General features: G+C 38.2%; 1 protein-coding gene across 1 annotated transcript; it reads right to left on the reverse strand.

Annotated features, from left to right (window-relative positions):
* Positions 1 to 517: 517 nt before the first annotated feature.
* On the reverse strand, positions 518 to 17,203 carry SNAI2 (snail family transcriptional repressor 2). The gene is made up of 3 exons (XM_044065490.1): positions 16,924 to 17,203; positions 15,931 to 16,476; positions 518 to 1,675 (listed from the first exon to the last, which is right to left on the reverse strand). The coding sequence occupies exons 1-3, from the start codon at positions 17,000 to 17,002 to the stop codon at positions 1,494 to 1,496; spliced, it is 807 nt and encodes a 268-aa protein (XP_043921425.1). The 5' UTR covers positions 17,003 to 17,203; the 3' UTR covers positions 518 to 1,493.
* Between the last annotated feature and the right edge of the window lie 639 nt (positions 17,204 to 17,842).

Here is a 17,842-nt window from a genome sequence, read left to right on the forward strand (position 1 = left end):
ATGGAACAAAAGATGAAATTTACTGAATCATAAACATTAAACATATAAAACATTATGTACAGTATGACAACTGGATAAGCCGGTTACTAAATGTACATGGGAAATTTGTCAGGGAAGGCTGGAAAATGTTTTTATACAATAAGGAAAAAGAGCATATCAATTTGTATTGAAATAATGAAATGGTATTTGTATGCGGAAAGCCTTTGCTGGATTGTTTGGACCCAACTTATTTTTTTACTATTTGATTGTGATTTATATACACTGTTTGACATGTTATCGCTCTCCTTTTGAGGGAGTATAATGGGATCTTTAATAGCCATCTAAACTAACACCATCTCAGGCAGAAGGGGCGTGGGTTTAATGTTACATCTTCTCTGGAAATGAACCCATCTGCATTTGCCATCTACCAAAGAAAGGAAAACAGTATTTTTCTAAATGTTATGAGTCAGAGAAATATCCATGTGGACTTATTGCACTTGCTAGGTATAAATGATAATGCAGACAATATTGATGGATATATACGTATATTTTAATTTATTTTAAAAAGTTGCTAAAAAAACAACATAGAACATTCATGCCTTCTTCATCTCATTTACATTCACAACATGTGTCACATTCTCTCTATCACATCACATTTACCATATAAAAATAGAAATATTGACAAAATATGAACATTACTGTACAACAGCAACCAGAAAAGGCACTTGGAGGGCTATGGCAGAGTAGAATACTTCTGACTCTAGTGCATCGCATTGTGCATGTTTATAAGACATAAGGCAAGATTTAAACATATCTGGTAAACCCTTCTCTTGCACATGTTCCCATGTTTCTTGTTTATTTATTTATTATTTACTTGCAAATGTTTTATCAAAAATACTTATAATTTCCTTAGGAAAGCACCAGAAAATTATTGAAGCTACAATTCTGTAAGGCACATAAGGAAATAACAGTCTGAAGCTGCAAAACCAATACATTCACTTATTTTTATCCTGCTCAGAACATACTGCTCAAGGCAGTTCAAGTAATGTATTACAGACACAGGAGTGCTTCTGTAGAGGCCTTAGAGACACCACAGCAGTACAGTACTGAAACAAAACGGTTTATAAGCCAAGCACTTGATAATGAATGCATGACACCTAACTGAAACAGAAAAAATCCTGATAACACTCTACCAGTAAATGGAAGAACTGTACCTTTCTCTTGCTATAGTTGTAAGACTTTGGTTAAGCAGACTCATTAGAGTCTAAATTAAAGAATCAGCCACACCATTTTGGTAATTGCTTCCAATTTGAAATGATAGTTCATTTGTCTCAGTCCAGCACTGTTAAAGAATCATTATGGAAACAAAAAAATGATGAAATAATTCAGATTGCTCCTTTCCAATGTAAAACAAAGAAGAAATGTTCATGGACTCAAGTCATTAAAGCTGGAACCTACAGGAAATGTCATTTTGCTCTTCAGTTCAAAGGGCACTCTATAATTTTGAAGATTTGTCAGTGTGCCACACAACAGCCAGATTCCTCATGTTTGTGGAGGAGTGACATTCTGGAGAAAGTTTTTGAGCAGTTTTTGCATTGATATTTTTTCACATCAGAATGAGTTTGAAGATGAGCTCTCAGGTTTGATCGGTCTGCAAATGCTCTGTTACAATGTGGACACGAAAATGGCTTCTCTCCTATTAAATAAAGAAGCAGATAAATAAGTCAACAGTGCAAATGTGGAAATTAATGCAATTATAATTTAATCTTCCAAGATCCACTTTATTCTGTCAGGAAACTTGTATTTTATATATATATTTTTGTTTAAAAAATTATCTCTAAAATTATTATTTATAAAAACTTGGCTTACATAAGACACAGGTGCAATCTACTGATTGAGCATATTATACTTTCTAGAACACTTAAAGTCACAAGAAGCAAATACATGTAAATAATTATGTGCCAGTTACTTAAGTTATTTATCAGTTAGTCTGATCAGAGTTATCAAATCTCTTCAAACCGGGAAAACCTCCCCAACTCTGTCAAAACCCCAAGAAATCTGACTATGCCACTGCATGTACTTTTCATATTAACTTCACTAACTCTGTAACTTCTCTCACTAATCTGCACAAAATACTCAATATATTCCAGCAATCAACAGCAATCTTGACCCCTTCCTCTTTTTACCTACTCCTTCAATGAAAATTCAGGCATTATCTTTCTATGTATGACACACTACACTAGCCCCAGATAATCTACCGCCAAGTACCTCACACTGGCTGCTAAAGCCATTACATACCCAATATCCACCATCATAAACAGATCCACTCCTGAATCCTACATTCCAAACATCTGGAAACAATCCTATGCCCTACATCATTCTATTTCATAAAGGTGGTTCCTCTAATAAAATCAATTCTTTAGACCCATATCAATCCTAGCTTCATTGTCTAAGATCCTAGAAATATGTATTGATTCTCAGCTATCACAATATCTACTAACAAATAATTTACTCTACATTCCAGCGCAGTTTTAAACTATCATGCAGTACTGACTCTGCTCTTTTGTCTTTTATACACACAATTAATTACCACAGAAACAAAATCATTCTAGTATATAAAATTTTCTGCATTCTATCAAAAGTATTTGATACTGTTTCGCATCAAAAAATGTTAAATAAGTTTTCTATATTAGGACTCTCTTCTGAATCCTGATCTTAGTTTCCCTTCATAGCTCAGTAATAGATGTCAAAGATGTCAAATGGAAACAAGCCATGACTCCTTTTGCCTCACAGCTGTATGGAGTTTTTCATGGTTCCATCCTTGAATACCTACTATTTAATATATTCATTAATGACCTCCTCTTACATTCTGCAAGTGCCCTTATCATTCAATATGCAGATGATTTTATAATCAGCTTCTAAACAAAATCATTTTCAGATCTTCAAAGCCTCACACAGAATGCTTTTAATTCTATTAAATACATACTTAAGGACTCATAATCTTGTTCTCAATACAAGAAAATTAAACTTATGCTTTTCACTCCCTCATCTACTTCTAATACCAAAATCAACTTTGCTATCATCTCAGACAAAATCACAATGTAGTCTTCCACATCAAATTATGCAGATTAACAAGTAAAATGAAACAGTAAGATGATAAACTCAAAATGTATCTACTCTCAGGATTTTGTCAAAAAAATGTCAAAAACTGGACATGCTATACAGAGCCAAACATTACCTTGAAACTTTACCAGAAAATGTATTGCCTCAGAATTTCCACTCCCTGATCTCTCATATGTAGCAAGTAATCTTATTAAATTATACTCATCTCAAGTGACAAAACGTGAGCAGCCATTCAATACAATTACCAAATTCTTAACTAAATCTTCTACTCAAATTCATCACTGTTTCACACTTAAGGAACTCAGTTGGGTTGTATCCATCAATATCACAGTTTGATCCAACTGAAACAGGCTCACAAATTTCTCTATTATTCAGAAAACCTTCCTGCCCTTAGCCATCACTTATCCAAAACCAAAGCGAAAATTAATACATCGATAACCATGGTTCGATGTATTTGACTTAGCAGGAGGTGACATCACTCACCTCCTGCTATGCATATTAACATACTGTTAATCTGTACAGTCAACGGTACGTTAATTTCACTATTTTGCAGGGGGCTATGTCTTCTGTGCCCCTAGACCCACTGCACATTAAATATACCAACTCCAAGATCGCACTACAATGAGGAAATGGGCTAATTCCCAGTTCCTCACTGAACCGGGATCTCCCTGCACAACGTGAAACCCAAATGCTCGACTTACACTACCCATTTTATGTAGTGTAGTTGATTTATTTGACTTCGACATTCTGTCAGCTTAAAAACTGCAGATCGATTACATGCCAGTCGACTGATGCAGTTTCAAGGTTTTCAGTGTAAACCACCTGTATACAGGTTAAACAGGATAATAGAGCTGAAAACAGCGAAGACCAAACTGTAGATGTTGAAAACATGGAAGTTTTGACAGGTAATACAGTCAGGTATAGAAAGAAGGAAAAAAAAACATAATAAATACAGACACTAAAAAGGTGAGGGATATTTTTTTCAGTTCTTGCTTTAAATGTGAACAGTATCAGAAACACTGTCAGATATTAATTCTGCAAACAGTTAAGAAAAAAATATGATGTACTTGTTAGATGTTAGAATTTAAGCACAGTATCAAAAGCTGTTAGTGCAACAACAGTAGGGAATGAAGTGCCACATAACTCATGCACTCAAGTAATTCCACAACAAGTACAAATATGACTCTGTCATTGTCCATGTTGGAGTGAATGACTTGAAATGTACCTCCCTGGACTACATGAAAAGAGACATGGAACAGCTCTTGGATGATGTGGCCCAAGCAGGTATGACCCTAGCCCTCAGTAGCATCCTGCCTTTGCCTAGAATAATACCACAATATAAGGACAAAACGAGTGACTTCAACAATTGGCTAAGCTTTTGGTGTCATTCAAAGGGGATCCAGTATCTGTCTGCCTAGGATGACACGATCGACAAACCACGATGCTTTGCCAGAGATGGTCTGCACCTGGCAACCCTGGGATTCAGGTTACTGGCTAAGGTTCTTGCCACAACTATAGTGCCTTTTTTAGGCAAAGTTCAAAGGACAAAACCACCACCATAACAGGTACATGCATGCAAAATCTGAAGGTAATGCTACTTAATGCTAGAAGTCTAAACCTCAAAATGCACTTTCTCAAGGCACTCCTAAAAATGGAGAACATCGATATCTGTGCAGTAACTGAGACCTAGTTCAAGGCTCCACAGAGCACCCCTGCAATACCAGGCTATACCTCTTACCACACTTTTCGGCTACCAAACCAGGATCGAAACAGTAAAGGTGGATGAGTGTCCATATTCACCAAGGATATTCACACCACCAGGTTAGTTGCCCAACACAATGCGTCTGAAATTCTCCAGGTGCAACTAACACTAGGCAAGACTGCAATCCAAACTGTAGCTTGCTACAGACCCGCCACCATGCCCCAAGATTCTCACTACACCTTTCTAAACATACTGGGAAATATTAATATACAACCAAACACCCTAATACTGGGTGATTTCAGCTACCCTGCCATTAACTGGGAAAACTACTCATGCACCAACACCTTTGCCCAACGGTTCTTGGTATTCATAAATTCCAATGCCCTGGATCAACTAATCCATAGTCCCACCAGGGGCTCCAATATCCTAGACATGGTCATTACCAACATGGGAAATCGATGCTCCACACCTATGGTCACCCCCTCGTTGGTCAGGTCAGACCATAAGCTAATCACCCTTAACACCCACATCCCACCCCCACATCCCAGTAAGAAAACCTCCATAAAAAAACTTCTCCAAGGCCAACCTCATGCTACTCAAGTCAGAAGTCACAAACTTCATGACACCCATGCAGACGGGAACTGAAAGTTCGACTGCTGAGTCCTACACTAAGGCACTGTACAAGCACATCCACTCATGCATGAATCATGCCATCCCAAATAGAACCAAGATGCTCTCCTCCAAAAAAAGGAAGCCAATCTGGTGATCCCCTGCCATAAACAAACTCTACAACAAAAGGAAAAACTGTTGCAGAAAAGAGGAAAATAACTGGATGCAAAAAACTTCCTTACTGCCTCAGAAAGAAGCTGAGATCCCTCATAAAATCCTCCAAAGCTAGTTATGAAAATAAAATTGCCAAAGATTCCAAAGACAACCACAAGGCATTCTATAACTATGTCAAGAATCTAAATGGCAATGCTCAGATCAGCTCTGAGCTACAACAGAATGGCATTAAATATACTGATCCCACGGATATTGCCAATATCCTGGAAGATTGATTTAGTGCCAGCTTCACTCCCCTCTCACCCCCTAAATGGCCCATCTCAATACTGGAAGATTGCCAAATTCCGGTAATAATGGCCACACAGGTAAAAAACGCACTCTCCAAAGCTAAGAATACAGCATCGATGGGACCAGATGACATCTTGGGCTGTGTACTACATGAACTACAAAATGAACTGGCACCTCAACTAAGTGTCATGTTTAATCATACCCTCACCTCAGGCTTTGTGCCCACTGAGTGTTGCACAGCTACAGTTATCCCACTCCACACGCTGGGATCCACCTTGGATCCTGGGAACTACCACCCCATCAGTCTAATGAGCCTGATCTGCAAGGCCATGGAACGTATTATCATGGGACTTATAAACAAAGACATTGGCAACCTTAAAACACTGGACCCCACCCAGTTTGGGTTCATGAAGGGCCGATCTTGTCTTCTGAACCTTACTGACTTCTTCAAATCAGTCTCCAGAGCCATGGACGAGGGTAAGGCAATCCACACAGCCTATCTAGACCTCACCAAGGCCTTTGATCCCCCACTCTGGAATCATAGATAAACTTACTAAGCTGGGCATTAATCCCTACGTTACCCAGTGGGTTGCTAGCTGGCTTATTGACAGAACCCACACTGTAAAAGTAGCTGACTCCAAATCCAGCTCCAGACAAATGACAAGTGAAGCACCTCAGGGTTCAGTCCTGGGACCTCTCTTGTTTGGCATCTACTTCTCTGAAGTACAGACCAACACTAAGGGACTCTGGTTAGCAAAGTTCGCAGATGACTGCAAACTGGGAGCCATTATTGAATCCCCAAATGATGTGGATACTCTACAAAAGAGCCTTACAGAAACAGATGCTTGGTGCCAGAGCCATGGGCTCAAGCTCAATGCCAAGAAATGTATAGTTATCCCCTTTGGGAAAAAACATGTACCCGTGAATTATCACATAGGTGGCAGTACACTAAACACCGAAAGTGTGATAAGAGACTTAGGGACACAGGTGAACAGTGGTCTCACTTTCAATAACCACATCGCCACAACAGTCAGGAAATCCTTCTATGTGGCACACCTCATCACTAAGGGCTTTTCATCCAGAAAAAAGGAGGTCATTGTCCCACTGTACTCATCCCTCATTACACCCATTATAGAATACAACACCCCATTTGGTATGTACCTCTCAAGACATCTGCAACAACTGGAAAGGCCGCAGAAATACCTCACTAAAAGAATCACAGGCCTAAAGCAGATGCGCTATGCTGACTGCCTTAAAAAACTCCAGCTATACTCTGTCGCATATTGTCTACTCCGAGGTGATCTCTGCTTAACATACAAGGCCATGTCAATCCCAGAGCTGTTGGACATGCTACACTTAAAGAAATCCCAATCCCTCAGAGCCATATGCTCCAAGGATCTAAATCTTGTCATCACAATAAACAAAACATGCTGGAGGGATAGGTTCCTGATCAAGAGACTCCCCAGACTCTGGAATAGACTGCCCATGCATGTTAAGCAGAGTGCCTCTTTGGCCCTCTTCAAAAGGAACCTTGATGATTGGATGGGAGAAAGGAAATTCACCCCTGGGATCACATCAGTCACCCTGCTAGACAGGGATCCAGAGAAGTAACTATTGTGGGAAGAAATATCCAGGGAATTGTTATGGCTAGGCTTGTACAGGTCCTAGGGCTGATAGCCTAGTACCAACCTATGAATCCAGTAATGGAAAGATGTATATGGTATACATGGTAAAAGCATAAAACAACTTAATTTTGAAAGGACATGTAGTTGGTTGTATAAGAAAAAGGTGAATTAATAGGAAAACTAGACACATATGATGTTAGAAAGGCATTTGTCAACATTATATATAACAAAATGGGGAGTATTACTGAAAAATTTTGGTTGGTTGTTTACAATCTATTCATGACAGTTCTTGGGTGAAGCCTCTTGTAAATGGTTATGTAGGTAATAATGTTAAAGGTAACAATTAGCTATGTTTTATTTGGCCTAATAATAAATGACATCGGCCATATAAAGGACATGTTTGGTATAGCTAGAATATAATATATGGGGTTTACTCACCTTTGATTTTAAGTTATGTAGATGACATTGTAGTAGTTGTCAGAAATATGAGTAAAAGAAGTAATAGCAAGTGTCAGCAGTGTACTCTAGAAGGGGGGATTACAGACTGGTAGGAAGAAAAGCAAACGGCATGGGGACACCAAAAAGTAGGTGGAATTTGTTTTAAAGGAAATTGAGGTTTTAGGAATAAAATTCAGTTGTAAGGATACACTGACTGAACAGTTGGATAGCTTACTACAAGATATGGCTAGTATAATAGCAACACAGAAAAAATAAACATAACCTTTTGAGAAAAAAATCATGTAATCTGTTATTTCAGGAAAAGTTATTCATGGGGGATGTAATTGTTTCTTGCAAAATTAAAAATATATATATTTTACAATTATATTTGTATGCTTTGCAGAAAACTTGCTTAATATGATAAAAATATGAGACTTGTACCCTACAGCATTAAGAATGTACAGCCTTAATAAATCTATTTTTTATGTCCTTTACATTTTTGGGGGATTCTAACATATCACTCAACAAGTGGAAACTTTGGAAAACTACTGAGAGTTAGATATGAGGAGATAAAATATAACAATATAATTCTAAGAAAGTTAATGTAATAATATAACACCTAATAATGTAAACAGCACTAAAAAGAGACAGAAAAATCAAAACTCACAAATTATTACAGTTGAATGGAAGGGTCTACAGCTCTCTAGTCCCTCAAAAAAGCTGAATACAAAGGCATGTGGAGGAGTGTTATAAGAGGTATGGGTCTACTGTACAGCTTCAAGCTGTGTTTGCAATGCAGACAAGGATAAGGTATGCATTATTGCACTACCTTAATGACACGTGACTAGTTACCAGTTAATGCCAGGCCTTTTCTTCTTAATATTGATAAGTCCAAAATTGTACATCACATATACTGCCCTCCCATGCTTAAGAATGATCTCTGCATGACTCAGATGTGATGCAGCTAGTCAGAGCCCCATTCTTACTGGCCATACAAGAGACATCATACTTCACAGTTGCCCTTGCCTCATGGAACTCTATCCCTGAATTCAATAGGCAGATACATATTATTTTCAAGACATCATTACATGCTCAACTGATAAATGAAAACAAATGCAAATACTTCAGAGACACTGGATAAACCTACCTTAAATGGTGTTTTTGTTATAACAAAGTAATTTTACTACTTTTACTTTGATGTTGTCATAACTGCTCCTAAGAATTGGCATGTACTGCTCTTACTGACCTTTAATGGCCTTTTTGGGGTTCCTATTACGTGATCGAAGTTTTGAAACTTCGAACACAACAATATCGAACTTGCCTGTTCGAAGTTTCAAAACTTCGAACACGGGGAAAAAAAAGATGTAACAGTAAACTAACGGTTGCAAGCAGGAAGGAAAGCCCCCTTGCACACCCCCGCTCTTTAAATATGCCAACTCAGAGACCACACTAAAGAGTGGGGGTGCAAGGGGGCTTGCCCCTCTGCTTGCAACAGTTAGTTTACTGTCGCATCTTTTATTTTTTTTTTCTTTGAACTTCAGCAAGTTCGACTATATGGTTTCGACCATATAGGGTTCGAACTTGTTGAAGTTTGATAATGTAATAGGAACCCGTATTTTCTTTATAACAAAGTAATTTTACTACTTTTACTTTGATGCTGTCATAACTGCTCCTAAGAATTGGCATATACTGCTGTTAAAGTACATAAAAATGTCAAGTTCACCATGTTACCTTCTTCTATGATTTTTGTCCAAATGTTTATTTAGAACTTGTTTTGCCTGTGTAATTGTATTTGCCTATCTCTCCCAGGTTGTGACTGAAAAGGTCTATGGACCAACTCACCTACCCGGTTAACAAAAATAAATAAATAAATAAATAAATGAAAAAAACAATCTTCACACTGTGAAACTAAGAATACAATTATGCTACCATAATTTTATTACAAACTTAGCTGCTGAACCAAACTTCTGAACATCAAAATTAAGGTTGCAACACATTTGGCAAAGTCACATACGACAACTCTTATGTTTATTAAAATTCACATTCCCCAACCATTCTTCTTATTAAAGAATATCAAGCCTTCACGTAAAAATATATTTTTAAACTTCATAAGTAAGGTATCCAATATTATCACATAACAGCTTGGCATACTATCAGTCCTACCCATTTTCAGTCACTTTTTCTTGCTTTCTAGCATGTGAAAACAGAATGATATCTGTCCATTTAAAAGGAACAGTTTGCACCTTTAGATGGCTGTGTTTAACTTGTGTTGTACTTCTCGCATTTATAGCCTGCTCTGCCATGATCTGCTGAGGCAAGGCTAAAATGGCAGCAGTTTCTTATTGGTTGTTACATGAAGTGTTAACTGGCCAATTGTGTTTTAGTGCAGCTTCAGCACTACTACACATTATATCCTGAAAACATCACAGAACTGGTTATACTGTTACTATACAGGCAGGAAATGTAATGGTACAGCAAAGTGAATTACATATGGCAAATAAGTCCAGTGACTAACAATAGCAATAATTTCTTAACAAATGAATCTACGATAGGGCAGTAAAGTGGTGTAGTGGTTAGCACTGCTTCTTCATATGCTTAATTTTATAATTTTGTTCTCAGATGGAATGTTGCCTTCATAGCAAATGTGCCACCTAAATGTGCCCACGTGGATTTTGCTGAGGGCTACAATTTATGTCCACATCCCAAAGACATGATACAGGTGAACTGTCAATCCTTCACATTGTGTGCAGGTATGTAAGCTGCGTGTTAGCGTGTGGTTGAATATACTGCAATGCGCTGGCAACCCATCCAAGACTAGCTTCTCTTCCCTGCACCCACTGTTGCTCCCCTGAATCTTGAAACTGATCAAGCAGATAGTTGGAAAATGAATGACTAGATGACTGTATATGTTTCTTCAGTATTAGCAATAAACTTTTCAAGGCTTTAACTTTTCTTTTTAGAAAAAAAAATGACTTAGCCTCATAGCTTAATTTTATATGCAAATAGAAATGTTGCTGAATGGTTTTGAGTCTGCACATGATCCTTATGACTAAAACTAACAATTTTTGGTGAACTCTGTTTTATGTCTATGCATGTAATCCTTACGAATAAAACTGAACCTTTAGCATCACTTAGGTTCATAGGATGATACTAGGCTATTGGTCCTGAGACCTTATAAGCCTAGCCAAGAATTCCACCCATGTTCCCTCAAAGTCAGCACATTTCCCCTGTATAGCAGGGACACAGGTGGGATCCCAAGGGTGTATATGTGTACTTTCTAGGACTGAACATGTCACACTGGTTCTTTAAACAACATAGGGAAGAAAACAGCAAAAAATATATGGACTACATTCACTTACCAGGTGTGAAAAAAAAAACATATAACATGTTAAAACACAACTACATATTACGCAAATGGATTGTTCTAAGCTTAGTTGAATCAGCCTAGACAGAGTTATGTTCATCAGTTTTTAATATTATGATAGTTTGTTTAGACATTATGACAGTTTTTAATATTATCAGTTTTTATTATTATGCTCTGGAACAAGATTCCAATCTACATTAGGCAGAGCTCCTCGCTAACCCTCTTCAAGAGAAACCTTGACGAGTGGATGGGAAACAGAAAGTTCACCCCAGGGATCACTTCAATGGCTCTGCTGGACAGAGAACTAATCTAAGGGGGCGGCGAAAGCCAACACATTCCTGGTAGGCACAGGGAACTAATTTAAGTGGGCAGCGAAAGCCAACACATTCTGGCTAGGCTTATAAATGCCTTCAGTAGATAGCCTAGTACCTACCTATGAACCTATGAATAATCACTCAAAAATACTAAAAAGACCAAAAACAATTACTATGTACCCCCCATATCCCATTATCTATACCTATAAACTCCATACAATTACTATGTACCCCCATATCCCATTATCTATACCTATAAACTCCATGCCTGCAAAACAGTAGAGCAAAGTGAAAAACACTGCAGTGCACCACTGGCTCCTGTGGGATAAGACAGAGCAGTATTCAGTAAACCACTTTCAAAAGACATCTCACTAAAGCCACTTTCACAAACAACACTTGTAATAGTGCATGATAGCAAACAGTCCATATACTTTTGTCTACCACTGCAAACATTGTATGCCAAACAGTATTACTTTTTTTTTTTTTTATATTCTCTGTTTAAAAGGTTGGGCAACACATTATAAATAATGTATATAATAACATTGTGTTAAGTGTTCCTATGATTAAGTGCTTGAACATTATTCTTTCTATACTGCATGATGAGATGCAATTGCATCTCAAAACTAACAGTATCAGAAACCTGTTATTGGCATTTACTCACAAAAAGAATGCTGTAATGCTGCCGAACCAGGTAGGGAAAGCAGCAAAGAACATTGCCATAGTGACTATGTAGAAGCAGCATTTATCAGAACTAATGGCTTTAGCACAAAACACATAAGTCTGCTTCATAGAAAAATTAAAGACGTTAGTAAGAAGGCAAACAGAAATGCTGAGTAAAGTAGAAAAAAAAATAAAATAAAGTAGCATTAATAAAAACAAAATGGGCTTCCCTGCATGTGGTTGAGGCTGAAGATGATGAGTTTGCAACTCATGAATCATAACTGGATGTTTTTTTTAATAACAAAAGTTTGCCTGCACTGTTTCACTATTTCTTTTACAGTACTGATGGTGCTTCACACTTTTTGGTATTTTTTTTGCTCTATGACTGTACAACCATGGAGTTAGTATATGCAAGTAAGGGAGTGTGACATGGTGCAAAGATACTGCACATTAAAATACACTTACTTTAAGTTTTTCATCTGACTGAAGTTTTGACCTGTTGTGTTCATCTGTTCACAGCTTGATCTAATAGTTACTAGGGACAAGCAGCAGTAGCTAAAACAATATATCTAGAGATCTGCTGACATTATACTGTCATCATGCAACTAAACATACACATGCTACATGTCCCCATGTAATGCTAATAAAACTGAAACGGTGTCAAGATACAGAAACTGAATAATGTAAGGACGCGCCCACACACACTACACAAAATTTCTCTGTAAAAAGTGACAGAAAATATTTCATTTTTACTATTTTACCAGGAGAATTTTCTTATTGATGTATGCACGTTTAAGGTCAGCTCTTGAAAGCATGACTGTCACAACACACCTCTTCAAGAATTCCTTGTTAATACTCCTGTAGCAGCTATCCTTCTCTAAGCTGCAAACAGTATATATTAATTAGGCTACAAACTGTTGTAGGGTGCTGCACATTTCAGACCATCATTTGTCAAGAATGAAAGGGTCTTACATGCGGGAAATGTTTACTATTTTTCATAGATGAAAGAATAACCATTTAGTTGTTATTTTAGTCTTTTACTTATGGATATTTTTGACAACGTGTATGTCTTATTTAATGTATTTATGTAGACAGCACTTCTACATATGGAGGTACACTGTAAAGAAAGCATGTCAACATTTGTTACAACAAATTGGGTAGCTGCTGATCAAATAGACTACCAAACTCTTTCAAATACATACTGAAATAGAAAGATATGTACAGTTGTAAACAAGCATTTGGTACAGTTAAGAAATGTATTTATCATAATTTGAGGTACACTGTGTTGTAAATACGTGGTTCAAAAATCTAATTCTGTACAGCAGACAGAATTACAAATGAATGAACATGTGTTATCTTCCAACGTCTCTCTGTACATTCAATACTTCTCCGACACAAGGCTGCAGTGCTGACTCTTTGGATCCAGTAACTTCTACTCCTCCTCCCGAAGAACATATCTACACAGAAGCAAGTAGGATAGGAAGGGTGAAATTTCCAGCCTACTGCCTTTGAAGTTCACTTTATAGCTCTGGTGACAGTATCAGATGTCCCTCAGCACATGATGCTATTAAAATAAAGACTCAGATTGCTAAGGGTAGTTTAGACAAAACAAACAGCTGACCTTTGAGTGTTTTCTTTGTAAGTGGGAGGTGATTTCTAAGCACAGCGGATGGCAAACCGTAAGCAATCTTAAGAAAAACAAGGGGGGCGTCTTTACTTGCTACATTGCTTCCAGAAACTCGATAGCTTCCTGTGTTGAGGATAAGCTTTCTCTGTACACAACAGTCATGCATATCCAGCTCAAAGCTGAGCAGGTAGGTATGACTTTTTCACAGTAAAATTCTGCCATCTGCAGGTAGCAAGAATTGTAGTCCACACTGCTCACAGCAGGTTGTTCTGTCTAATTACACACTGCCAGGGCAGTTACATTATCCCGTAATATCCTGGAATTCCAGTAAAAATAAAAACATCTTGGGTTTCTTTGCTACTTTTGTTAAAAAGGATGCAAACGTTTCAGTGTCTGGAAGCCAAAAGTGTCTCACTGATTTGCTGGCACTATAGTTTCAGTTCTTGGCATTCACATTTAGGCTACTTTATAGTACGTCTACACCCTAAGCTTCAAATTCCTAAAGTTTGTGTGTCTGTCATACACGTTTTTAAATAATTCATTAACAACAATACCCCCTCACACAACGCTCTTGTAGCCTAACCGTTTTAACCGATCCCGGAGTTACCGATAGGCGTGCAGACCTCCGAAGTCCTCTGTAGAGGCTATTTTACACAATTCCCAGTGGGTATGATGTGGAACACTTACTTACAGCCTACTTATCAGCATCAACTAGAACTTTCACAGCACGGTTAACAACTGTTATTCTATATTCACATATGGTCCTTTTTATGGTAATCAGTACTATTTAAGATAGATTTGTTTGTTTGTGTCTTTCGGCTTTTCCCGGTTAGGGGTCGCCACAGCGGAACTCCGGTCCGCTAATGATTGGCAGTAGATTTTTACGTACTGGCTTGCCGGGACTATTTAAAATAGATACCAAGTAAAAAAAATGACAATGTGTGACATACTCTTCTAATGTGGGTCAGCGAGGAATATTGTCTTTTTAAGACTCAAAATGAGGAATGTTCCTCTCATAGCTCTCAACCTTCCATCTCCAAAATGAGGAACACTAGCCCTCATAATGTGGAACAAATGGACAAAATGTGGAACACATACTAATGGCTTACCAACAACTTCAACTAGGAAGGTCATGGGATGGTTAAAATAGGCTGATTTTACTTATAAAGATCTTTTAATGAATTAGTATGATTAATTTCTATTTACCATGGATTTTACTTAAAAAAATTCCTAACACTGAATGTCTGACAGAATCTTTCAATGTGGAACTTTGAGGAACTTCGAGGAACATGTACTTTTTAAGACCCCAAATGAGGTACGTTCCTCGTAATGAGGTGCACTTGAGAGGTAAGGTTCCTCTTAATCAAGTACACATGCGAGTCATCATGCCCGATCATATTTTAAATCAGAACCCTTAAAAAAAATAAACTGCTGCTCTATCTATAGCGTGTGAATGTGATTTTAATGTGCTTTATATTTCTATTATCAAGTGTCACATCATGACCAAATGTGTGTGTCTCTCTCTCTCTCACACACACACACACACACACACACACAGGGCGTCACGCATTTTTTTATGAAGAAAGGTTGAGTTGTCACTTTTGATGATGTATGCAATGGGGCACTTCTCTTTGCAAACCATGCCACACTGTCATGCTGTGTAATGGAGCTGTATCAACTTTACTGTCAATCCAAATCTAAGGCTCGTCATTACAGAATTTTATTTACTTTATGTCAAGCCGTGCTAAGGTGTTTCAGCTACAGTGGCACGCGTTTCAAGTGCGTTCTTACTACAGTATGGCAACACTTGCAATATTTCATCTCTGTCCTCATTTCCCCTCAAGACAGAAGTGTTTAAATAAAGAAATAGCTTGAGAGAAGAGGGGCATATGATAACCACGACTGCAACTGCATTATTTAAAATGTATAACTCTCTTTCTTTGTTATTCAAAAGAATTAGGTCCACAATGCACAAGACACGCACACACACACGCGCACACGTCCACACGCACTTTTTCCAGTCTTACCAGTGTGGGTCCTGATGTGTCCCTGGAGTAACCAAGGTCTTGAGAAAGCTTTGCCACAAATCTTGCAGACACAGGGCAATGTGTGGGTTCTGATGTGCATTTTGAGGGCCCCTAGGCTCACGTACTCTTTTTCACAGTGTTTGCAGCTAAACGATTTCCTAACCTGAGCGTCACAGTGCAGTTGCTTATGCTTTGCTAGTCCGGAAAAAGTGGAGTAAGTCTTGCTGCACAAGCCACACTGGAACTTCTCTGCTTCAGAAGCGAGTGGGTCAGAAAGTTTAGACTGGATCCTCTCCTCTTCGTCGCTAAGAGGGCTTTCAGAGCCACTGTGGTCCTTTGAAGAGGCGTCTGACAGAGAAGGAGGACTGTCCCGTCCAATAGATGAAGCATATCCAGAAAGAGGAGAAAGGTCGTTGGGCAAAGGAGATGGGCGCAGTCCACTGTTAGTCCATATTGTGAGAGGGCTGTACGCTATCGGACTTAAGATCTCAGGCTGTGCAATTATAGGCATCTGATAACTCCCGTAGAGGAAAGGAGAAATTATTACTAAAAATAAAAAATAAATTAAAACATGGTTTAAACTATGGTTTATACATTTGGTACAGCACACATAACCTACATTCTGATTAAAATCAAACATATCTGCTAGTTATTATTTGCCGCCCCACCCCACCCAACGTTTTCGACACAATATCAGACAACATGCTACTGCCAAACTATATTAATAACAATGGTCTAAGATTACTGACGTTATCAGCTCTGGATCACCCTTTACTACATGACAGATAAATAGTTTGTATTCCTCTATATCTGCTACTTATAAAGGGGGACTGGCAAAATCGAATATGATATTTAATAGGCATGAACCTGCTCCACTGTCGGAGGTTCCTGCCCCTTGGTAAATGATGCAGAATGTTTTCTAACTTGTTTATACAAATGTCAAAAAAGCAGAGTTCAAACATATTTTTTAATAATCAGTTTTGCTTTTATTACCTGTGTGAGTGTCCAGTTCACTGTAATTTGGCTTTTTTGTAGCATTAAAATGCTTCTTAACCAGAAATGATCGTGGCATTTTTAACACACCCTCTTTTGCACTTTTATTCTGAAGTTGGTTGCACTGGGCAGATAACGGTCCTCAGCAGCTGCACCTCCCCAGCAAATCACTGCAGGTTCACTCCTCGCCCTAACTGCAGGATTTCACCGTGGTGATGCTCGTTCGCCTCTGGCTGATTAAGGGTTCCAACGCCTCACTCCAGCTGTTTGTGAATAGAGCTGTTAATCAGGTGCAAAAAGTATTTTCATCTGCATACTCCACCCCTTCTCCAATCCCTGGCAAAGGAGGGTCCGTGCACTCTTCTTTACGGGCGGGACAACCGCCTTCATCTGTGGGACCCCCGCCCCAACAGATGATAAACTGTAGTCCTAGTGTCTGTGTTTGGGAGGAGCTAATGTTATGGGGCTTAGTGTTACAAATGTAATGAGAGCAAGGAAAAAGACCACAACTTGAATATCTCTGGAAAAAATGCACTGCTTTTAAACTGAACTAAACTGCACTTAAGAAATTACTTGGTGAAAAACAAATGGCTCCTTAAATTTATCATTTTCAGAAAGCTTAATTATACTGATATGGAAAGTTTCACGATAGTTGCCAAAACAGTTTATAATTGTTAGTTGACAGCGGTTAACGACGAAGTGCTTGTATAGCAGATGCCAGATGTTCAAGTGACTATTTGCTCCTTTTTGAGCCTGCTGTTGCGTCATAACTTAAACGTTTTTAGCACAAGAAATCTGAACAAAGCCAAAAGTAATGGGGGGTGGGGCAAAGGCTCAACATTTTGTTATTACAAACACAGAATAAAAGGTTTTGCATTAGCATGCATTTTTTCCGAAGCATATGAGATTTGAAATTCAA

Source organism: Protopterus annectens, chromosome 3.part0 (assembly GCF_019279795.1).
Source record: "Protopterus annectens isolate FY-2018-M chromosome 3.part0, PAN1.0, whole genome shotgun sequence".
Classification (NCBI taxonomy): Eukaryota; Metazoa; Chordata; order Ceratodontiformes; family Protopteridae; genus Protopterus; species Protopterus annectens.

What these genes read in the sequence shown, in the direction of transcription:
- SNAI2 (XM_044065490.1), bottom strand. Translation starts at nt 17,002, where the DNA reads ATGCCACGATCATTTCTGGTTAAGAAGCATTTTAATGCTACAAAAAAG. An exon ending in TGAACTGGACACTCACACAG is followed by an intron (nt 16,477 to 16,923) that starts GTAATAAAAGCA and finishes TTTTATTTTTAG; the next exon opens with TAATAATTTCTCCTTTCCTC. An exon ending in ACACATCAGGACCCACACTG is followed by an intron (nt 1,676 to 15,930) that starts GTAAGACTGGAA and finishes TTTATTTAATAG; the next exon opens with GAGAGAAGCCATTTTCGTGT.